Genomic DNA, 24,516 nt, shown 5'->3' with positions numbered 1-24,516 from the left:
ACCCACCAGTGAACGTTCCTTTTGTTGCATGTCTCCTTCCTGTCTTACTTCCTGTCACTCTCTTTAAAGCTACAGTGTTTGTTTTTGTCAACAGTAGCATTGAGAAGTGAGATTTTAGACAGGCATGCTGCAAAGCAATTAGGTAGGTTGTTTGTGTGTCTGTGCATTTGTTATCGTTTATTGAGGTGAGTACATGCTCCCAAAGGTGCAGATGAATGTTCAGTTGTTCAAAGTTACTTCACATCAATCCATTTGCTAGACTTTTTTTTTTTATGAGAATGTTTTTATTAAATAATTAGTAGATTTCACTTCTGTCGGGGTCTGTTGAAACAGTGTCAGCACTAATTAAATGACTATAGTGGGACATAATATGCTGTGTGTTCATACTAAATACACACTGGTGATTTGATTTTCATACAAACATTGTGCTGATTTCTGACCTCCCTCTTTCTCACACACACACACACACACACACACACACACACACACACACACACACACACACACACACACACACACACACACACACACACACACAAACACACACACACATAGTCTAACTCTCCCACTCGTCTCTTTCAGACCTAAATCGACTCCAACACCTACTGCATCCTTAAGTGCCAACGGCGTGCCAATAGAAGCTGTTGACTATGACAGATTGAAACAGGTTGGTGAAATTGCGTTTGAATGTTGTGTTTGAGTTACTTTGATTGTTTTGTGAAGCAGCGTTGTATGTAAACCTCTACAGTAAATCCATTCTAGTTTATACTTTACACATTTTCCTAATTCAGTTGACGTTGTGAAAAATATACTTATCAAGTCACACAAAACACATGACGTAATGCTTAGCTAGCATTAGTGAAGGAGTTTTGTTTCTTCTTGTTAGGCGAGACCTCATCAGTACTGCCTTACACACTAAAAGTACTGGGTTAATTTTCCTAACCCACTCACTGGTTAGGTGTACATTTTGAGCAGATTGGGTTAATTATTTTTGACCCAGCAGATTGGGTTGAAGTTGGGTTTGGGCAATAATTAGTGGGGGTTAACTACAGCTGCACTGATAACGTGGTCACCCATTTCTTCGTAACATTAACTCATCATTTTGGGTAGTTTTTACCCCTTGTTGGATCAAAATCTTGACCTAATGTGCCAGTTCAAATCCGCAACCCAATCCACTGAGTATAAATAACTCTGCATCGGTTTAATCCCTATTGGACTTTAGCATGGGTTAGATATTTTACCCAATTTGGGTTACTTTTGACCCAACATTTTTAACAGAGTAGTTCAGAGAACATTAATGGACGAATCATTTGCTGTGCTCTCTAAAAAGAGTTGGGTACCAAAAAAACACAATTTGGGTCAAAAAGGGACCAACCTGCTACTTGGGTCAATTTGACCCAACATTCTGGGTTATTCATTTAACCCAAAAATGGGCTTAAAGAAATGTGGTTGTTTTTACCCAACTTTTTGGGTGAATGAATAACCCAGACATGAATGACCCAAATTTTGGGGTTGTTTTAATTTATACTAAATTAACCTTTATTTGTTTGTTTCATTTTTCATTCATTTACTTACACTTTTGTACCTGAGCGACCCCATTTTTTGGTCATTTTGTGCAAAAGAATCCAGAAAGTTGGGTCAAATTGACCCAAATAGTGTATTGGTCACTTTTTGACTGAAATTGGGTTATTTTGGGGCTATTCGTTCAATTTTTGGGTTATTCATTTGAGACAAAAAGTTGGCTAAAATGAATTGGCTTGTTTTGTGGATTATTCATTTCATCCAACTTTTGGTGTAAAATAAATAACCCAAATGTCATTATTTGCTCTTCCTCTTAAACAGGACAGTAACGTCACAATAATGTTTGTTTCTCTTTGGTTTAATGACATTGATCACACTTTGAGTGCTGTGTTTAGAGATGCAAATGTTTGTGCCCTTTTAGGACATTATGGATGAGATGAGGAAGGAGCTGTCAAAGCTAAAAGAAGAGCTCATTGATGGTAATTTGCACTTTTCATTAATTTTGTCTTTTGCACTCAACTTTAATAGCAACTATAGTCTAGCAATATTATGAATGGTCTTTTCTATATTTTTGCCAGTTTAAGCATAACAATAATGTCAACATACACACTTTTCTCTTTCTCTTTCCACTCTCTGGCTACTGAGTACAATGTGGCTCAGGTGACAATAATAAGAGGGCTAAATAATTTATTTGTTAATGTACAATGACAAGCAGTAATCTCCCTCTGCATGGCTTGAAAATTAATTACACACTTATGCCTTGAGGTACACGTTGAAATTTACAACGCCGTATTAGGGCCACGTATAAATATATTTTTAGAGGGTGGTAGCAAAATTATGAGGAAAAAAAACTCGTAAATTTGCGACTTTATAAAGTGGCAGATTTGCAAGAAAAAAAACTCAGAAACTTATGAAAAATACATAGCTTATAGTCTAATCAATGCGAGGATTCGTTAGTGGTTAATGGGTCACTGTTTATAAAATGAAAAGGCAGGATTGAGACAGATTCATTCTTAATTTAAACTTTACTCGTCATACACGGCAGCTTGAGTGACAACACTTCCTGATCCCCTATCAATTGACTAAACACTAACCAATCAGAAGCTAGCATACTTTATGTAAATGCAGGTGAATGACACAGTGCAGCAGATTCACACATCAATTTAGCTACTTGTACAAAAAAAATATATATATATGAATGTGTAAATAATAATTCTGGAAACGTAAATATACATTTTAACAAATTAGTGTAATTAAAGGCTTGATCCTCAGGGTGTGGACGTCTTTGTTTCTGGCAGTACCCAATGCTTAAAAGTGCAAATGCTTAACATTGATATGGTTAAAGCTATTACTATCTCCTTATTTGAAAACCCGGCGGAAAAGTATTGGCACAAACATCCGAGTAGTACACTACTACATGTATTTCTCCTAAGTTTTTTTCTCGCAAATTTGCCAGTTTATAACGTTTTTTCCTTGGAATATTGCCCGTGCCCTCTAAAAAAATATATTTATACGTGCTCCTAATACGCCGTCGTAGAAATTGTACCTTGCCCACACTCATAACTGAAAGCATTGATATCTCAAATCATCTGCCACAAGGTAAGAGCTTATCATCCTAATATTTTTGGAATATGAAGTGGACATGCATATACTTGTGCACATAAATGTGGGTGACAATCCATCAAGGTTTTCGTATATTTAAGCTATGTAAATGTTTTTTTCTCCAAAAACAAAACAAACTATGTCCATAAAATCAAAAAGATTGCAACTTCCGCTCTAGTTTTTTCAGAATTACGGTACAGGATTTGAAAAACAGTGTAAGAAAGCACTTAACTAGTATCTAAAGCAAATTTTTGTCTTGTTCTTGTGTGTCCTCAGCAATCAGGGAGGAACTGGGCAGGTCCAGTACAGCATAGATGATCCATAGTACCTCTTCTACAAATCGAAGCCCACATGAGTCACCCAACTTGGGTCACTCATTAGACAATACAGCCGCACAGAACAAGATGTCAAGCTAGTAGCGGCGATGACAATGAAGACGGCAACCACGCACGAATACCTGAGATGGTATCTGGGATGGAGCGGCGTCATCCTGGGTGATGTTTATATAACTCTCATAGATTGGACTCCTGCTCCTCACACTTTCAACTCTCCTGCTGAGGACATCGCATCCTGGAGGACTCAGCAGTCTGAAAGAAAAACGCATGTCTTTATGCAAAAAAAACATTTCCGTTTTTGTCCTTAAATGAGGAAAATACTTCAAAAAAAAATTATTATTATTTTTTTTTAAAGGAACTCTTCAAAGTTACTGTAAAGTTCATTAGTGCAGAAGCAAATCAGAAATTGTTCTGGTGATTTTTCTATCAAAAGGCACCTTTTATTAAGAAACAGGAATAAAGTAGGGATGGAAAATCTCTCCCACCCCACGTCCCATAATGCCATAGCAGTAGCATGCGTGTGTGACTGAACAAGTGTGAATGAATGTGAATGGGGCGGCCCGCCACTGCTGAACGCTGTAAAGCTCGTCTTCCTCAAATGCTGTTTGAACCGAAATATGTACAAAAGAGATTATTTAGAAAATCATATCTGTTTGAGCCTATCGATCAAGTAGCTCCATAATCAGATTGCATCTATTCATCGTCTTTGTTTTTGTTGAAAGGCGAGGGAGGCTGCATGTCAGACAGCAGCCGTGCTAGCGCTCCAGCAAACAAAAAAGTGCTCACACCCATCATGCTATTGCAGCATGGACACTGTAGATGGACTTGTGTCCCTTCTCTCTATCTCCTTTGTCAATATTTCATTTTTTCCTTTAAAAGCAGAGGGCAAAAAATAATAATCTGCCAAGAAAATTCATCCACTCTCACAAGTTTATGACAAGCAATAAGTGTAGCATCTGTTGTAAAGCCCCTTCAACCATGTTTTCATACGGCGTATCAGAGAAAAGAAAATTACTGTGTGCAATGATGTTTGCTAACTGATCGATCTTTGTAACATACAATCATACTGCATCCTTTGTGTCATTTGCTGTTAGAATGATTTTGTCTGTTTTTAATTTTTCCACAAAACTGTACTATTGGAGTGCATAATCATGTGTGGGGTGTCTTCAAGGATGTCAATGTGCCATTCAGTCTTTCACCTGTGCTTTTTTTTTGGCCTTAATATAACAGAAAAGTATTCAGACAATTTAGGTCAAAAACTCACTCCAAACTCATGGTTGAAGAATTAATTTGATGAGATCCAAAGCCATGGTCCAAAATACCTTTAAAAAATATTTTATAATAATTTCATTAAACAGGCATTCAAGCATGTATGGCTAAGCTATAAATTTGTCAGACACGGTAAATTTTAAATTAAAGTGAATTTTTATTTGTTGAATTGGTAACTTTTTAGCTGTGACAAAAGTCTACAAGTTGTTGTGGTAACAGATATTTATATACTGTACGGCTTTTTACATTTTGACAAAAGTTCCATCCTTCATATTGTCGTTGCTGTGTGAAAAACACTTATGTCCATTTTTGTAATTTTTTTAATTTTTATGTTTTTGGGATGAAACTGAATGCAGATGTCCCAAAAATGTAAAATTTAGAGAGAAAAAAATAAACATAAGTGTTTTACATATAGCAGCAACAATATACAATGTTAGTTGATGGCCCAAATATCATGTTTCTTCAAAATTGTCTGATAAGATCAGAAATATGAGTCATGAATGAAATGTAATGTGACTATTTTCTTATCATGTCAACAAATTAGATTTCACTTTGACTCTTATTTGGTCAGGGAATTCATAGTTTGGGCTAAAAACATGCAGCATAAGCTGAAGTGGCAACAATTTCTGTTTGGGCGTCAACATTTAAAAAAAATGCACCCTATCTTTTAAAACGGATTGGGTTTTCAAGCCAAAGCAGCGAAGACATACAGGTTTGAATTGTTTTCTTTCTAATGCTTCATCTCTTTATAAAGATCCAACCAAGAGGTTATTGCACTTTAGTACGAAACCATAACACACACTCAACAACGTGACAACAGCAGTGTGGCTATTTCTCACCAAAGTACTCAACAAACAATCATGCTCAATGAAGTCGCCTTGCTTATTTTTCAATCATCAATGTCAGGAGATGTCATAGCAGAAGCATATCTTAAATACACAGTACATCCACTTATTGGAAAGGTTCATTGTTACAATCTGTTGAATCCATGTGGCTTGTGCCTTGTTCCGAAGTTGCATTTAATAGATGACTAGTAATAATATTTGTCCATAATATATGCTTATGTTATATATTTCTGTATGTTCCGTTGAAGGGAGAGCTCAATGACCTTGGTACTGTTCCTCAACAGGAAACATCTGCTTGCTTGTTTCCACCAAGTTGAGTCTTTTTCTTTCTTTCTTTCTTCTATGAAGTACAATCAGACGTTGGCCTCCAAGCGCGAAGGGGAAATCTTCACACTTATTTTGAAAGAATTATGCCAGTTAAATGTGTTTGAACAAATTTGGTTTCTTTGCTTAATTTGGAATTGGGACTTGGAACGTCACTTGTCAGTTTGATGATGGAAACACTTGTTTATGTAATGAGAGGGAAAGGAATTGTGAATTTGCAAAAACTTTTGAAAGGCGGTTTAAAGCTTGAAGGCACAGCACGTTTCAAAGGTTGGGTTTCCAAACGTGTTCATTTAACATCCACATTGTGTACTATTTTACTGTGTTCATGTTAATGAGTCTTTTCTTACATGCTAACATTTTTGTTTTGTTTGAGCAAGTTACGGTAAATAAAATTGCAATACAAGACATAAAAGTCATGACTTTATTTGTCTGTTATTATTACAGTTGCACTTATGTATGTAGCAATTTGTCAGGCTCTTAACTCATTTGCTCCCAACAACGTATAAAAACTTTCTATTAGAAATATTGCCATGGTCCCTAAAATGTATTTATGCGGGGGGTTTATTTTATGTTTTTTTTGTGCTAGAGCATACAAAAGCCTCTGACCTGAAGAGGTTGCATAAAAAAATGGTAGTTTTTACAATAAACGGCCAGCAGGTGGCAGCAGAGTACAACCAGGGCCATGTTGCAACAAGCTCTTTTTGCCAGTGTTTTCAACAGGTAGGTGATTAATGATAAAACTTAGTTATATGCTCATGCTAATTGCTGAAAAACGGAAACAGATACAAATATATTTATTTTCCTGATGAAACAAAATATTCTAATCTTTCTTTTGGTATGTTCCATGTTTTTATAGTAATAGAACACAATATTTTGTAAGCCTTGCAAGATCAGTCAAAATCCAGTAAAATAGCCGAGAGCAAAGTGGGTTGCCTCAGTGAAAATGGCTGCGAGTGAATGAGTTAACTTAGTTAGTTACTTGTGCGCGGCCCGGTGGTGATAGATTCCATGCAGCATTTCAGCTGTTGACCTCACACTCGTGTATAAATGTATCAGAGCTCGGCAGACAAACTCATTTCAAAAACATTCTAACACAAATTGTTAATAATTTGTGGATTTTAAAGTTATATGAGACTACCAGGTTAAATGTCCTACTGTTGCCTGTTGCAATGCAAGCCTCCTGCAGTAATGAATGTCAGTGCAAGTATGAAAGGAAGCTTCCTGCATTTTATTGGCTGTAAAATGTTTGTCGCTTGAGGCCGTGACAGATCGAGGTCTGCATGTGCATCTGCAGTTCGTTTGAGGTTTTGTTTGACTTGAAGCCATATTAGGCTGAGCGGCGAAGCGCTGAAACAGGAAAACACTCTGAGCTGCCAATGTTACCATAATTGGACTAGGCAACTAAAAAGCATGTATGCCTGTAAAACATCTATCAGTAAAGCATCTATCGTGGTGCTTCTGTCAGTTTACATTGATTGCCGCAATTGCTTATTGCAGTTTGTGGTGCAATATTGCAGTGCAGCTTTCTGTTTACTATGTTTACAATTATAGACGTTTCAGGATTGCTGCATTATCTAAATTGTTGTAAATTATTTCTTGAAGCCCAACAACCTTATTTTACACAAACCATCAAACTGAACTGTGCGTTTACTTGAGCGCGTGTGCGTGCGGCGTGTGTGCGCGCGCGCGCGTCCTAACGCAGTTAAAATCTTGTGGCAACCAATGAGATCATGGTGAACCGTTTGAAATAATGCGGAGCTGGCCAATCAGACGCCTTCGCGCCTTCCTGGTCACCAGTGGCTTTTAGCGAGAGGGCGGGAGATACACGCCTACGTCAGACGTTAGCGGGCTTGCAATTCTAAATATTAAGATTGATTTGTTAGGTCGGAACTTTGTTGTGTGAAGTTTTTAAGCCGTTTTCGCCATATTTGGATTTATCGCACCAAGTGGTAAGTGCATCTGTCTCTTACGCACGTTTGTGACGCGTAAGATCAAATTGCTTCCGTTTCTTTTTGTGGGACTTTATTGGCTTTAGCTGCTTGTTAGCTCTGAACGGAGGTTAGCTCTGAGGTTTAGTGACTCCGACTAGTTCCTGGAAAGGACTTCGTTCCGTTGGTTTTACTGAAACCAAAACAAAACCGTAGCTTCATATCTTTTCTACCAAAACTCATAGTTTTATTTGATAGTTTTCATGGCGTCGTTTTGTTCTTGGTTATGGTTGCGTTGTTACAACTTACACTATTAACTCACGATTAGGAAGACGTTCTAATTCAGACTTGAACGCTACCGCGAGTAGCTACCTACTTGCTATTTGTTTTGCTTCTGCCCCACACGCCTTAGCTGTCTAGAGGGGCACGTTTTTTCACCGCTGCACTAATGGGTGGGTTCTCGGCAGAAAGCGTGTGCGTGTGTGTTTTTCGTCAACACAATTTGAATGCATGACGTTTTCCCCCCTGTCAGCGAGCGGGACCACGTCGGTTTTTAAAGCTAACGTAAAAGAAACAGCCATGGGGGGGTGGGGGTGAATTGAGACCGACGTGTTTTCTTCTATTTCTTGTTCACTTTGGTGCCCTTAAAAGTGTATCAAGTGGTTAAGTGACACAAAAGAAAACATGGAATGCCTAATAGCACGGGTTTGGGCAGAGTGCATAGCTATTTATGTAAGAACTTCTGAAGTGATTTTGGTTATTTTGTTGTAAAATTACTCGCCATACATCACGGGTTTAAATACTGTTCTGCTTTTTTCCCCCCGTTTTCTTTACAGTATTGTTTGCAGTTTATTGCAGCCAGTCGTGAGTTGTGAACGAGCAGTTATGTTTTACTACGTGTTTATTGAAATACTTTAGTTATTTTGCCGCGAAACGCATGAGAACAACGCCTTATTTGACACATATGTCTGGTAATGCTGCCATGATGGAGTTGGATTTGCTCTATGTTGATTAATTTTCCATAATTAAAGAAATAGAAAACTTGATTGCTGAAAATAAAGTGCAAAGTGTGTCCCACTGCCTAATAACCCTGCTCTGAGGGTTATGGTTATGGTTAAGGCTGACAATTCCGAACATCCGGGCATTTCTATTTCCGCAATGCGATGCAAATGCTTCCTTTAGGTGAAAACAAACGATGTATCATATTGCTTTTGTAGTACATAAGCCAGGTAGATTGTTATAGTAGTCAAACAACATTTAATCACGTTTTGAAATCAAAATAATCCTCACAAATCAAATTACAACAGTCCAAAGTCTAATGCATTTCAATGAGCGGAGGGCATTATTTTACTGAGACCGCCATTTTGACTTGTGGCCTAAGCTCGAAATTGTCAATAGCATATTTTTGGTGGCAAAACAAAATGAAAACTTAATGAAAAAGACAGGAGAGGGTGAAGTGTAGGGCTGGGTTTAAAAAATCGATCCCAATATCGATTCATAAAACCATGAATCGATCATTTAAATATCAATTTTTTTCCCATAAACTCTGGCGAAAATAGAATTTTAACTCTTTTACTGCCAAAAACGTTAAATAACGTTTAGTAAAAACCTACGGAGGGGCGCCAAAGACGTTCACTATGGCGTTTTTTTGGGAAACGGGTGGAGGAAAGCCTTGGCCAGCTGTGCTGAAAGTATCAAGCAGATCTAGTTAGTATCATGACTAGTTTTGGCCCCTAGATGGCAGCGATGACTCTTTGGACAAGATTGGGTGGGCGTCAGTAGAAGACGTGAGGCGGAGCTAGAGTGTTGAGGGGACAATGGCTGATGAAGCAACAATGGCGACCGGTTGCAAGCAGCTCACGCTTTAGCATTTTTTCAAAGACGAAAAGCATCGATCAATACTAAAAAGCACATTGATGTCGACGATGATGATGATGATGATGGTGACTCCGAGCTTGACGCCGAAGTTGGAAGCGTTGACGCGGCCGCTATGATCACGTCATAAAGCCTCACCGTCTAGCGATGCCAACGCCGGAAAATGCGGAGCACAACCGAGCACAGGCGGACGTTCAATCGGACGATGAAGAGTAGTCGAAAAGCATCGACCAATGCACATTGATGATGATGATGATGGTGACTCCCGAGGTTGACGCCGAAGTTGGAAGCGTTGACGCGGCGCGGCTATGATCACGTCATAAAGCCTCACCGGCTAGCGATGCTAACGCCGGAAAACGCGGAGCACAACCGAGCACAGGCGGACGTTCAATCGGACGATGAAGAGTACCCCGAGGCCAATGCATATTCATCGGTGGAGCGGGTACAGTCTGATCACGGAGAAGACACTGGTTCTGGACTACGATGCCACCATGAATGGAGTGGATAAGATGGATCAGAACATCTACCACCCGGTATAGGAACTGAAGGACATGAGGAAGCCAGACGTAACACCACCGTAACGTAACCGTATCATGATCCTGATAGTAGACTTGATGGCAACATGGCCAAACACACACTGCAGTATATACTTGCTATTCCCCGGAAAAAACGGCCGGCAAGAAAGTGCACGCGAAGAGGCAATCGCAGTGAAACTAATCTGTTATGCAAATCCTGTTGCGTCTCCTTGCACGCAGGGGAGTGTTACACAAAAAGAAAAACTGTAGTTGAAACATCCACATACTTGTAAATAGTACCACAGTTGCACACATTTGTAAATAGTTTGCCAAACTGTTGTGTCAAATTGTTACACTGTTGAATGTAAATAAACGTATTTTGCTATCAAAAAACACTTTTTCATTGTTGGTGGTAGTGTTTTACATAAGTAAAGCACTGTTTAGATGTTTGTGGCATCATTCATGGAAAAAAAAAGGTGTCAAATTCACTAGTGCATGAAATAATATCGTTTCACTAAAAGCTTGATTTCTCCGTATTTTGGTCCAAAACAAGAGCATTTGGGTGAAACTAACCATTTCTATTGTTGATTACTGAAGAACGGAATAAGGTAGAAACAAACTTTTTCTTCTGATGAAAGATGAGAGTTCAATCTTTCATTTAGTAGTATATGTGTTTCCATAGTCCAAACACCCACAGCATCCCTTTTCTGAAAACGTCTGGCAGTCAAAGAGTTAAAGGACAATTTTTTTTATCTTAAAATTTACTGTTCACATGAATTTAAAAGTATTTTCTTACATTTCTGAAATACCTGTTTTATTCCATTTTAAGACAATTCATAATATTTTAAGTTTATATTTACAATTATTAAATTAGAATTATAAAAATATTTTCATGTCATCCTTGCTGATGTTAATGTTTGTGTAACACTTAAATGATTTTAACACGTGTTACTTTCATTAATAAACCAAATAATTTGACCAGTTACTGCCTCCGCAAAATTTACTTTGGAACTTAATCTTTGTGGAGTTGTTATCATGTCCTTGACATTTAAGAAGAATTGATGTTCCATAATTAATCTATATCTGATTGAACTGAAGTGAATTGAATCAGGGAAAATCTAATCAAACTGACCTCTTGTGAATTGTAGTCGAATCGATTGAGGAAATTAGAATCAATACCCAGCCCTAGTGAAGCGAGGCAAGAAACACGCACAATCACGATAAAATAGCCAATTGATGCCAGGCCAAAAATATATCGCTCTAGCGATTGACCAATCAGAGCCGTTTAAATTCAAGCTAGCAGGAGCGTTGCCAGTCACGGCATAATAATCACTGCCAAAATGCAAAACCAATAATAATCCACGGTTATCATTTTACTAGCTGTAAATTGACGTTTGAGGGTTACTGTATAAAGTTTGGTTACTGTCTTGTATTGCAGTGTTACACTTCTGAAAATGAAGTATTGATTACATTTTAACATGGCAATGACTAAATTAGCATTGAATTATTATGGCATCAAACATATACTATGTTTTGTTTTGTGTTTTTATAATGGAAGCGTTTTCTACATCACAGAAGGAGCTGCAGTACATAAAAGACAAGAGTTGTTATGGTAGCGTAGCGGGTCTGTTATCAGATCCGTGGCGTGGTGGCACTTTTTCCCAATCAGATTCACATGCTGCATTTCAAAGGGGCATACCAGGTGGAGCTTGGTGTTTTCTGTAGTGGGTGTGACTTTTTAAAGCCCCCCACACTTCCCACTCTGCCCCTCCCAACACACACACAGGCCTCCGAGCCATCTGATGGGAAACTGCATTCCAAATCCACGAGTGGCATCCCATATGGACCAGGACACAAGCCAGTAGTATGATCACAGGGAGTAACTTTGGGCGTGTCCTGTCCTCTGAATTTTAAGCTTGGTTAGTGCTTTGGTACATGTTTGTTTTTGCCTGCCTGCCTGCCTCTCGTAATCCTGGTAAGCCAACCCGCCAGTAAGTATTTGTGTAAAATCAACTTTTCTTTTTGTTGGTAAAAATTTTTTTTTATTGCTGCTAATAATTTGATTTTAGTTTGTGCATTACCACTACATTGTTTTCTACTGAACTCTAATGTCAAACACAACTTGTTTGAATTTCAAAACCTTCCCCCTGAAAATGATTGAAATAACTTTGAGGGTAAAGCTGTGGTCATTAGTAGGGCTGGGTATCGATTCAGATTTCCAAAATTGATTCAATTCACGATTCACATTGATTTTCATTTCAGTTAAGGATTTTATGCAGTACCACTTTTACTTTTATTTGGAAGACATTTCTCAGAAGTACCAATGTTGCAAATAGTAGAAACTTCTTTCTCTTACTTGGATCATTAGTAAAAAAAAAAAAAATGAATATTTACATAATATATAATTGAATCCAATGCAGTTATATTTATCATGTAAATTTTATTGAACATGACCGGGTCAAAACAATAAATACTACAGCGCTATGTAAATAAAGTGGCAAAAACACTCTGGCAAATCACGACATTCACATTCCTGTGACAGTTTTTATGCTAAGCTTCCAGTGGTTAATAAATAAATAAAAACAAATTGGCATAAGAGACACAGTCATAGTGCATAATTATGCATCCACATTTTGTGTTTTTATTTCCAATTTCTTAGCTTACTTCTTTTGGGGGGTATTTGTGTTCAGTCTTTCGCTTTTTTCTTTCATTTAATGTAGTTTTACTGCCACATGCATGCACTCCATTTATTAATGTGGCAGTAATGCACAAAAAGCACCTGCCAACCGTGATAAGAAAGAAGAAGTCGTGCATTACCGCCAGTGGCCTTCTTCCTAGCCAATAGCCATAGGTATCTATGCTAAAGAAGGGGGCGCTAATGAACCAAAAGTATTTGACAACCATCAAATGGAAGTAGAAGAAGTAGTCCGTGGTATTGTGTAAGTTATAGTGTAGTATGACTTATTTACTATTTAGAGCAGCAAGATGCACAGTAAACGATCAGGATTCTACTTTGGGCTCCAATGTGACGCAGAATTTCAGTTAAGGTAAGCCATTTAAAACTACTGCAAAAAGAAAAGCTTTTCCATAGGGCATCTGTCTAAACGGTGTATGTATTTTTCGAGAGGGAGACCCGCGATGTGATCCGCTTGCATTAAAACGCAGCCCATTTTTAAAGTTATATAGCAATCAGCAGCTCGGAGCAGCTCATGCTTGAGCTGTTTCCTTTCTTTGTAAGCACTGGGCTCCTTTTGGGCTACTCTGAATAACAGAAAGGCACATTTGAACAACGCTCACACGAGGTTTTGAACAAGTACGTGCTCGCCTCGGGCACATTAATTTACCGGAAAAAGCCGTTTTAAAAGTATCGATACATGGTTTTATGAATCGATATTGGGCAATATCGATCAATATCAATTCGATATTGATATTTTAAACCCAGCCCTAGTCATTAGTTAGGGTTCATATGGGAAAGTGTCATTTGTGAAATGTATTTTCTTCACACCAGCTGGTAAAATGGACAGCGGCAGTGAAAGCATTGTTTGCCAGAAGTGGCTGGACGTCCTTCCCCGAATGGCACGTGGCTCTGGTTAAACCCAGCGGGACAACCTGTCAGCAGTTCTGCATTCGTGTTGGTTTTCAACACAGTGTCCCTGGTCACTAATGATGTATAATGCTGACCTTGCCTGGGCCCACCGTATTGTACCCACTGGCATAGACTATAGTAGGATTCTTGTTACCATTCTAAATTTGTTGCTACTGTAGTTGCAGCTATATATGCTGCATAGTAATGTACCTGCTGTGCAATACTATAACTCATTATTCAAGGATGTTTATGACAAAATGTGATGGAATATGAATACATCCCTTTTGAATAATTGGTCTGCTTTAGTTAAAAAACAAACAGAAAAGCCCCAAAACATAATCCAATAAACGGTACAGTAAGGTAAAACGGCAAGAAGTAATAACACCTACCTTGAGGCTTTTAATTATTAATTACCTATACTAATAAACTGTAAATACACCACAGAGGATTTAATTTGGGGGGGGGGGGATTACCTGTTCATAAGTGTGTACATGCAGTGAAGTCATGCTGGAATCCTTATTAGTCGCCATGTATCACTTCAATATACATAATTATTAGCCAGGCCTCAGATGTCATTTTGTGGCATCTTTGTGCATTACAAAAGAGCACGAAAAGTCTGTAAATATTAGGTTTGCCCGATAGTGGAAAAACAGTAAAAATAAATTAAAATAAATTAAAAAATTCAAGGAAAACATGCGATATGCAATATAGTTGTTGAATATTGCAAATTGCGACACTATATTATTGCAATATTTAACATGTACCTAACGAATAGTGATAGACCAATATGTTTTTTTTCAAGGTCAATACCGATATCAATTATTTGTAGTCAAGGAGGCCGATAACCGATATTTCAAGTTGATACTCATTTGCCATGATGGAGAAAATGTTAGTGACATTTTAAAATCTCTCACAAATACTGATGAAAACCCTAAATTAGCTACGTTGGCAAGCATTCACAGCTCAGTGGCACGGCTCAGTGAGATAACAGCTTTATCGGCCTTCAGATTCATAAAAAGGCCAATGCCGATATTTGCCAAAATGGCAAATATTGGCACCGATTATCTATACCTACTAAAGAAATAACATTATTATTATCTAATGGAAGAATTACATTTATTTCATGTGGCAAAATAAGCACGCTAAATCTATTCTTAGTTAATTAATTGTTGCTTTACACTAAGGCTTGGTGATATGGCCCAAAAAATAAAATCTCAATTTTTTTCAGTCATTCAGGACAATTATGATTTTAATCAATTTTAATCTAATAAACCCAACAAAAGTTTATTTAAAGGCGTCCTTTATTCAAAAATAATTCCTGTGCCAAATGTTCAGACAACAATAATGTATACTGATTCTAAATCCGTTTTAACATAAGCTTAACATTCATAGTAAGCAAAATTACAACTCACAATAACAATAATAAGATTTATTGCTCAGCCCTACTTAACACAACGTTTCAATGTATTTGTACATGTTAGACTATAGTAGGACTCGAAAGTATATTTGTATTCAAGTTAATTTTGCAAACAATTATTGGCTTACTTATTGGTTATCGACACTTTCTAAATTGGTTTATCGGTATTGGTTGAAAATAGCATTATCGTGCATCCCCGTATTTATTTATTTTTTCTGGTGAAGCCGAGTGGTGATTTGGATGTAGTGATCCCCAATGTATTCACATTATCAGCAAAACACAGTTTATTCTGGTAAATAGTGTTGTTCCGATTAGTGATGTTCCGATACCGTTTTTTGGCCACCGATTGCGATACCCAGCTTTGCAGTATCGGCCGATGCAGATACCATACCGATACCTACGTTTTTTTTTCTCAACATGAAAATGCTGTCCTGCCATTGGTTTAGAGCATTCAAGGGTTAATAGGATATAATAGGATTCAGCATTTCGATGAATATTAGCATTTGCCATTTTGAAGAATCATATGGCCGATAATATATATATATATATTTTTTTAAGTTAACATCAGGGAACTAATTTAAATTTAATTACATTTTATTTTTTTGTTATAAATTTTTAGAGATGCTGCTGACCCTGGAAACTCTCTGGACCTTCTGTTTTTGTTTGAAATTATTCCCCTCAAAATTAAGAGCTAGAGTTAAATCCATTGCAATCGGAAGTTAGGTTTTTGTTTTGTTTGTTTTTTTAAATTGGAGAATTCTATTTTAAGGTAAATAATCAATCTTAAATGTGTGGCTTCACTTCTGGTTTTGCATGAACATTTCCTGTATGCTAGTTTGAAATCATGACATGTATTAACATTTCTCACTCTCTTGTGATTTCCCCCCATCCTTTCTCTTTCATATTTCTTGTTGCTGTAGAAGACAATGCCAAGTGTGAAGTACCACAAAGGGGACATGGTGATGGGCCGCTGGCCTGGCAGCAACCTGTACTATGAAGTGAAGGTACTGGCTTTTGAAGCCAAAAGCCAGCTGTACACGGTCATCTACAAGGATGGAACTGAGCTTGAGCTCAAGGAACAGGACATGAAGGTAGGACCAGAAATTACAGTGGATTTAAAAAATGTTGCAATGCCATTTTTGTGTGATATAGACCTTTTGCACGTGACGTCACAGCCCTGATAGGAACGGGAAGCTGGACGGCAAAAGAACCGCTTGCCTATCTTGAAACCGTTGAAACTTGTACAGCGTATAGTCCTGTATCTAATCGATTATGTTTTAAAATAGTCATATCTTGCTGTCCGGTCGGTTGTACAAATAGAGAAGGCCGTAAACCAAACGTAGCTTTTTATTGCATACCTACTGATGAAGAGAAAAGTTGTCGGTGGGTAGCACCAATCAACATATAGAACTCCAAGGCAGCCCTAACAGTTTCGCGGATTTCCAACGATGATTTTATTTAATTTTTTTACGAGGTTAGTTGATCAATGTTTATATATTTTACCCGCAAACATACACTCTGACAAAGATTGTAACAGATGTGTTGAATTACGTGTTTCAAATCACATTAACGAGCCAGATAGCGTCCACTCTAACTGCACACACAGCTTCGTTTTTAAATGTACCTTCTTCAAAACTATTGAGTGCATTTGACTTGTTTAACTCATTAACTCCCAGTCTACTGGATTTTGACAGATTTTGCAAGGCCCACAGAATATGTGTGTGTTCTATTGCTATAAAAACATGGAACCTACCAAAAGAAAGATTAGAGTATTTTCTTTCACCAGGAAAAAAAATAATATTTCTATCTGTTTCCGTTTTGCAGCAATTAGCATTAGAATATAGTTAAGTTTCATCATTATTCACAAACCTGTTTAGAACTGTGGGGAAATCAGCTTGTTTGCAACATGGCCCTGGTTGATCTCTTATACACTGCTGCCACCTTCTGGCCGTTTTTCTAATGACTACCATTTCTTTAAGCAACCTTTTCAAGTCAGAAGCTGCATCAAAGCCTTCTGTATGCTCTAGCATAAAAAACAACATTCAAACGTCTTTGGGAGCATGGTAATATTTAAAATAGAACATATTTATACGTTTTTGGGCGCAAATGAGTTAATAGTGGGGAGGATCGGTCTTTGTGCTTGGAGTTTTTACATCTGGATCTCAATCGTTCAGCGTCTTATGCCATGTACACACGTAGCAGGGTATTTTTTTTTTAACAGATATTTCCCTCCTCTGGGTGGAGAAAAAAATAGTGTCCACTCCACCACGTTTGTAGAAAAGAAAACATCCACAGCTAACCGCATTAATGCGTTAAGTACGTTCACAACATTTCCAGACCTTAAGGTGGCAACAGTTACCCAAATCCTATCCAATCAGAATACGCCTCCGTCTGGCGACGCCACTTCCACAAATTGGGCCTACAATGAGATGCATGCCAAGTCTCTAGGTGGCAGTAGTTAGCCAAATACTGTTCATCTCTTGACGTTACTTCACCATACGTCACACAAGCATGGGCTGTCAGCCGCTGATCTGTATATATGCGGATCAGTGCTGTCAGCGCATACAAGACTTAAAAAATAAATAAAATAACTATTAAAAATAATACTTCAAACACTACAACAGTCAATGAGTACATCATAAACGGAGCCTAGAGGAAAACAAAGAGGATAAAATACAAAATCTTAAAAAGCGTCACTTGTCTTTTCTTAACAACTTTATTCTCACTCACTCACTCACCACATACACATACAAACATGGTCTCCCCGCCCCGGTGGGGAAGCGAATCCATGCCGCCTTCTTTTTCCTCTTTTTGAACAAATTAAGGTTTGTGATTGAGTGACGTGAAACTTTGTTTACTGACGGACACATGCGACCACAGAGCCGGAGAAATCCGCTAATCTTCACTTTGGCCGGAGTTTTTAGAAACCTTTGTTTTTAATGAAAAAAAATCCCCACAGACGTATGGATGACAGGGCAAGCCGCAGAAAAATATCTCCCGTTTGCAAAAAAAAAAAAAACTGCTACGTGTATACATAGCCTTAATCATGAAATGACTGCATGTTGCTAGTCAACATAATAACATCATCACAGTGTTTTAATAAATAAGAGAATGTGTAAAAATAACAAAAAGTAAGTCAGTTAGCATAATAAACAAGTTGAGGTGTTAGCGTAGCATCTCGTCCCAGAGACCCAGAGCCAGCGACAAGCTTTTAAATCAGCTCCGGTGTAAGGAGATACGGCATTGACTTCATAGGTCGTGCGGTGTGAATTCCGGCAAAGTTGGCCATTTGATTAACTTGGTAAAAACAGCAGATGAAAGAAGGTAAGCGTCTGTTTCCAAACTAGCGAACTCCAACTTTATGTTAATATTGCACTCTATGAGCCCCGACTAAATGTGGCACTTCTTCAGACAGGCGAACTTCAGTTGAAGTAGTAGATTCCATGGCTCAATGGGCAATAATAACTTTTAATTATTATAACAACAGTCGCTAAGTCCCTAAGTCGCTTCATTTACATTACATTACTTTCGTGTGTCGATGTGTGGCTTTAAGGGGCGTGGCCTAGTGAGTAGCATCTGGAGCTGGGGTTAGTTAGGTTGGCCGTTTACCACAGTTACTTCTCTCGTAACATCTGCTCCTTGAGTGTTTTAAAAAAAAAAAATTTTTTTTTTTTTTTAAAGAGCTCAGTATTGTTCATTCGGAAATGTCATCATCATTGCTCTTTTTTTTTTTTTTTTTTAAATATATATATATATATATACACATATATACATACATATATACATATATACATACACACATACATACATTTTTATTTTTTTTGTGGGTGAGTATGTGTGTGTGCGTGCGTGCGTGCGTGTGTTTGTTAGCTCACCAGAAAACCTATTAGAAAAAAAAAATCTCATACCGTTCACCTAAATCGAACACCAGGAGACCCGAGGGGACCGAAGAAAACCAAGGAAGGTGAAATCCAGCACCGACCAGACACCCCCCACCAGAACTCCTCCCCAGCCCAAGAAACATCCAGACCCCAACAAATCCAAAAAACATAAAATCAGGGAGGCCTCAAGAGACCAACGGAGAGACCGAGAAAAGGAAGGAAGGACAGACGAAGCCGCGTGAGATCCGAGACACCAGCCTCCACCGATTCAATAACCTGAGGAGGAAACAGATTGTGTCTGAGTTTCGGTAGATGCTGGTGTGGTGGATCTGGCATGCATGAAAATCTCCACCAAAGAGGGGAGCCGTCGACCCCCGCCGGAACAGAGCAAGCGCAACACCTCAGGGCCCCCCAGGCCGCGGCAGCGCCAAAGGACGACCCCCGGGCCCCACCAGGGCCACCGGCCGGAGAGCAAACCCAGGAGCAGGAGCGCCCCCCGCCCCAACACGGCCCGCGCCCCCGGCCCAACGCAGCAGGACGGGGCACTGCAGGCCCACCAGGCACCCCACCGGCCCCCAACCCCCCCCCCCCCCCCCACAACCCCCCGCCACCCACCCCAGCCCCAGCCGCCCCCATGCCCCCAATCCCCCAGACACCCCCCACCCCCAGCACCCCCCACCCCGCAACCCCCACCACCGCCCCCCCCCCCCCCAACAAAGCCGCCCCCCCCCCGACCCCACCCCGACCAACCGGCAGCCCCCCAACCCCCGACCCCCAGCCCCCGGGGACCACCCGCACCCAGGCACCGGCGCCGAAGAGGGGCCGGACAGCGGAGCGGAGAGGGCAGCCGCGCCCACCCCACCCCCCGCCGTGTGGAAGGACGGAACACCGGGGGCAGAAGGGGGAGATGGGGGCACCGGAGGGCGGCCGACACCCCCGAACCCCAGGCCCAGCGGGGGAAGGCCCCGGTCGTCACCCCAGCGTTCTTTGTGAAAATTAACCCCTGTTACTGAGTCCGCCAGCTCGCGGACTGGCGAACTCTACCCCTAAACCGTGAATGTGACCCCACCCAGTGTATATACAAGTGTGTGTGTGTGGTGCATTAAAATTAGGAGCAGGTGAACCGGAGCCGATGGAAATGATATTCCCACGCTCCGATCCACCCGCCACCCAAGCATGTTGCTGAGTGTATGTGGTGCATTAAAAAAAAAAATAGATAGGGCGGGGGGGGGGCGGGTGGCGACACTGACAGGGGACCGCAGCACTGCTCTATACTGCGGCCCCCAACCGATGGCACCCCCACAAGCCCCCCCCCCCACCCACAAGTTGTGTGGTGTATTAAAATTGGAGGGGAGTTGTAGGGTGAAGACGGTGTTTCCACCCTACCCCACCCCCCAAAGTGTGTTATGTGCCCTATATGTCTATAAAAGTGTATTGTGCAAACCTAGTGTAGTGAGTTAAGAGGTGTGACCAGCGGGGCCCCCCCCAACCGGGCGGGGGCAGGAGGCGCACCGGCCCACCAAGCCCCCACCCACCCCACCAGGACCCCGGCGGGCATATGGGACCCGTCCGGCGGGGCGATAGGGCTCGCCCCCCGGATACTGGGTCCCGCCCGAGGTGTCAGGACGCCCACCGGAGCGGGGCGGGCACGACACCAAACCCCAGCCACCCCCGCCGGCCCCCATAGCACCGAGACCCGGGCCATGGATGGAGCCCCCGGCCCAGGGGAGGGGAAGGAAGGCGTACCGGGGAAGGGGAAGGGAGGAGGGAAGGGGACGACAAGAAGGGCAGGGGGCAGCGGCAGGGACGCAAGGAGAGGGGGAGAGGAGGAGGAAGGGCGATGAGGGAGAGGGGACAGGGAGGCGGAGGACGGGCGGGGAGAGGCGAGGAGGGAGAGGCAGCAAGGGGGAGGAAGGGGGAGGGGAGAGGAAACCACCGGGCACCCCGGCGGCCCACAGGCCCCGAACCGCGTCGCCGGGCCCAGAGCGACGGACCGCGCCGGAACGGCGCCGCCCCCGACACCAGGGAAAGCCCCGCAACGCAGCACCCCCCAAGAGACCCAGGGAACGGCCAAGACGCAGCCGCCACCCAGCAGCCAACAGAGGGGCAGACCCGCCCACTCCCCGCCAGGGGGGACAGCACCCACAGAATTAACCCACTGGCATGCCGTGAATCCGAATATCAACCCCTGGTGCCCATCGGAGGTGAATCCGCTCGATCCCGCTGGCAGCAGCCGGGTTCCTGACTATGGAAACACAACCATTAGTTACAAATTGCCTAATACAGAAACATCAATGCCAGTTATAACGCTGCTGTGGCTCTCGCTAACAGGCAGAATTAAAATCCAAGTTTAGGTTAAAAAATTCTATATACGTAGACCATGTTTCTTTAAATTTTGACATTTGGTTTTTATTTGAGGCAGATATTTTTTCCATTAAAATATGATTTATGAGGAGGTTAGACCATTGGTCGATATTCAAAGTTTGTTTATTTTTCCAGTTAACAAGAATTGTTTTTTTTGCGATAGTAAGGGCTACAAGTATAGATTGAAATTGTTTATGTGGTAAGTCAATTGTTGTTAAGTCACCTAGCAAACACAAGTTTGGAGAGAACGGTATCCTACAGTCCAAGACAGCGGAAAGTTTTTCTAAGACTTTAGTCCAGAAACACATAACCGGAGTACATAACCATAAAGCATGAAAATAAGTGTCTGTAGTGTTTTGTAAACACTGGAGACAAATGTCGGAGTCTGAGAGTCCCATTTTCTTCATCATATATTGAGTAATGTATGTTCTGTGAATAATTTTATATTGGATAAGTTGTAAATTTGTGTGTTTTGTCATTTTAAAAACATTTTCACAAACTTGAATCCAAAAGACAGATTCCGGAGCTATAGACAAGTCTGTTTCCCATTTTGAGATGGGTAAAGACGTTTTATCAGTATATGAAAGTAACTTATATATTTTTGAGAGTTTTTTTGTTGTTGTCGGAGAAAGCTTGGTAATATCTTTAGCTAAAACAGGCGGTTGGAGCGTACCCTGGAGTGTTGGAATTTGTTTCTTTATCATACTTTTAACTTGCAAATAATGTAAAAAGTTTCCGTTTTTTATTTTATATTTTTGGAGCAAGGATGTATATGATATAAACATATTATCTGAGAAGAGATGGTGGAGATGTGTAATTCCTTTCTGCTCCCACACATTCAAATAAAACGATTGGTTGTTAATTTGAAAGTCGGGGTTATGCCATAGGGGAGAAAGCCCGCTGGGCTCCACTTTGGCTTTTGTCATTTCTAGTGCCTTCCACCAGGCAGTCAGGGTGGCGGAAATCATTGGATTTTTAAAGCAGTTATGGCGCTTAATCGATGTTGTAATAAAGAGTAAATCTAGGAGTCTGAGGTTATTACAATCCTTCTGTTCTAGTTCCAGCCAACAGTTAGTATCTCTATTGGGTTGTGCCCATAAAATAATATATTGTAGCTGGTTGGCTATATAATAGTGCATAAAATTTGGTGCCTCTAGACCTCCTTTGGATTTATTTTTCTGAAGAGTAGATAGACTAATCTTTGCTTCTTTTTTTTTTCCAGTAAAATTTTGTAACGGCTGAGTCCAACAACTGGAACCAGTTAGCCGTAGGTTTAAATGGAATCATTGAGAAAAAATAGTTTATTTTGGGTAAAACTTTCATTTTAATAGTGGCTATTCGTCCTATTAGAGAAATAGGAAGATTATTCCAGCGCTCCAAGTCACTATAAATGCTATCCAGAAGTGGAGTGAAATTTAAATGAACTAAATCAGTTAATTTAGGTGAGATTTTTATGCCTAAGTATTTTAAATTACCTATAGGAAATGAGTAGTATGGGTCCTGGCTTGCAGGGTTCCATGAATTTTCTGTAATAGGTAGAAGTGTTGATTTTGTCCTGTTAATAGAATAGTCTGATAACTGTGAGAATTTAGTTATTAACTCTTTGACTGCCAGACGTTTTCAGAAAAGGGATGCCGCCAGTGCCAGCCGATTTAAGCATTTTGACTGATTTTCAAGGTCCACAGAAAATGTTCTGTTTGGACTATGGAAACACACGTACTACCAAATGAAAGATTGGACTTTCATCTTTCATCAAAAAAAAAGAGTTTGTTTCTACCTTATTCCGTTCTTTAGTAATCAACAATAGAAAATGGTTAGTTTGACCCAATTTCGCCTGTGTTGGACCAAAATACGGAGAAATCAAGCTTTTAGTGAAACGATATTATTTCATGCATTCTAGTGAATTTGACACTTCTTTTTGTCCATGAATGATGCCACAAACACCTAAATAGTGCTTTACTTCTATAAAACACTACCACCAAGAATGAAAAAGTGTTTTTTGATAGCAAAATACGTTTATTTACATTCAACAGTGTAACAATTTGACAACAATTTGGCAAACTATTTACAAATGTGTGCAACTGTGGTGCTATTTACAAATATGTGGATGTTTCAACGACAGTTTTTCTTTTTGTAACACTCTCCTGCGTGCAAGGAGACGCAACAGCATTTGCACAAGATTGCCTCTTCGCGTGCGCCACTTTCTTGCCGGCCGTTTTTTTCCGGGGAATAGCAAGTATATACTGCAGTGTGTCATCAAGTCTAATATCAGGATCATGCTACGGTTACGTTACGGTGGTGTTACGTCTCGCTTCCCCGTGTCCTTCAGTTGCTATACCGGGTTGGTAGGAGATGTTCTGATCCATTTTATCCACTCCATTCATGGTGGCATCGTAGTCCAGAAACAGTGTCTTCTCCATGATCAGACTGTACCCGCTCCTCCGATGAATATGCATTGGACTCGGGGTACTCTTCATTGTCCGATCGAATGTCCGCTTGTGCAGCTCCGCGTTTTCCGGCCTTAGCAGCGCTAGCCGCGCTAGCCGCGCTTTGCCGGTGGGGCTTACTACGTGTTCATAACAGTCACGTTGGCGTAGAGCTCGGAGTCATCTTCATCATCATCATCAATCTGCATTGGTCGATGCCAACTCTCCATCGCCCGATCGAATGTCCGATTGTGTAGAAGTACCCGGCCGGCTATTGTGCGCGTTTTCCGGCCTTAGCAGCGCTAGCCGCGCTAGCCGCGCTTAGCCGTGAGGCTTACTACGTGTTCATAACAGTCACGCCAAAGCTTCCAACTTTGGCGTAGAGCTCGTTGTCATCATCATCGTTGACATCAATGCGCTTTTTAGTATTGATTGATGCTTTCCGTCTTTGAAAAAAATGCTCAAGCTGAGCTGCTTGTAACCGGTTGCTTGGTCAAGCCATTGTGGCTTGGATCAGCCATTGTCTCCTCAACACTCTAGCTCCGCCTCACGTCTTCTACTGACGCCCACGGTGGGCGGCCCATCCAACCTTGTGCAAAGAGAGTCATCGCTGCCCTCTAGGGGC

General features: G+C 40.6%; 2 protein-coding genes across 10 annotated transcripts in view; both read left to right on the top strand.

Annotated features, from left to right (window-relative positions):
• The window catches only part of enah (ENAH actin regulator), a 106,315-nt gene extending 100,004 nt beyond the window's left edge, over positions 1–6,311 (top strand). For all 6 annotated transcript variants that reach the window (XM_086061286.1, XM_086061285.1, XM_086061284.1 and 3 more), the window contains 3 exons: positions 583–667; positions 1,943–2,000; positions 3,400–6,311. In XM_086061286.1, coding sequence (XP_085917412.1) covers positions 583–667; positions 1,943–2,000; positions 3,400–3,437 — 181 coding nt within the window. In that variant the 3' untranslated portion in view covers positions 3,438–6,311. The remainder of the gene's footprint in view (positions 1–582; positions 668–1,942; positions 2,001–3,399) is intronic.
• Positions 6,312–7,698: 1,387 nt separating this feature from the next.
• Positions 7,699–24,516, top strand: part of lbr (lamin B receptor) — a 31,970-nt gene continuing 15,152 nt past the window's right edge. For 2 of the 4 annotated variants that reach the window (XM_086060840.1, XM_086060837.1), the window contains exons 1-2: positions 7,699–7,848; positions 16,141–16,311. In XM_086060840.1, coding sequence (XP_085916966.1) covers positions 16,147–16,311 — 165 coding nt within the window. In that variant the 5' untranslated portion in view covers positions 7,699–7,848; positions 16,141–16,146. Of the gene's footprint in view, positions 7,849–12,027; positions 12,193–13,166; positions 13,265–16,140; positions 16,312–24,516 lie in introns of those variants that run through there. The other 2 variants (XM_086060838.1, XM_086060839.1) reach the window with 2 other exon arrangements.

This window comes from Leptonotus elevatus, chromosome 18 (assembly GCF_054856555.1).
Source record: "Leptonotus elevatus isolate MCC_2025b chromosome 18, RoL_Lele_1.0, whole genome shotgun sequence".
Classification (NCBI taxonomy): domain Eukaryota; kingdom Metazoa; phylum Chordata; class Actinopteri; order Syngnathiformes; family Syngnathidae; genus Leptonotus; species Leptonotus elevatus.
Note: the sequence above shows the minus strand (reverse complement) of the source record. Positions and strands in the feature narration are given on the sequence as shown.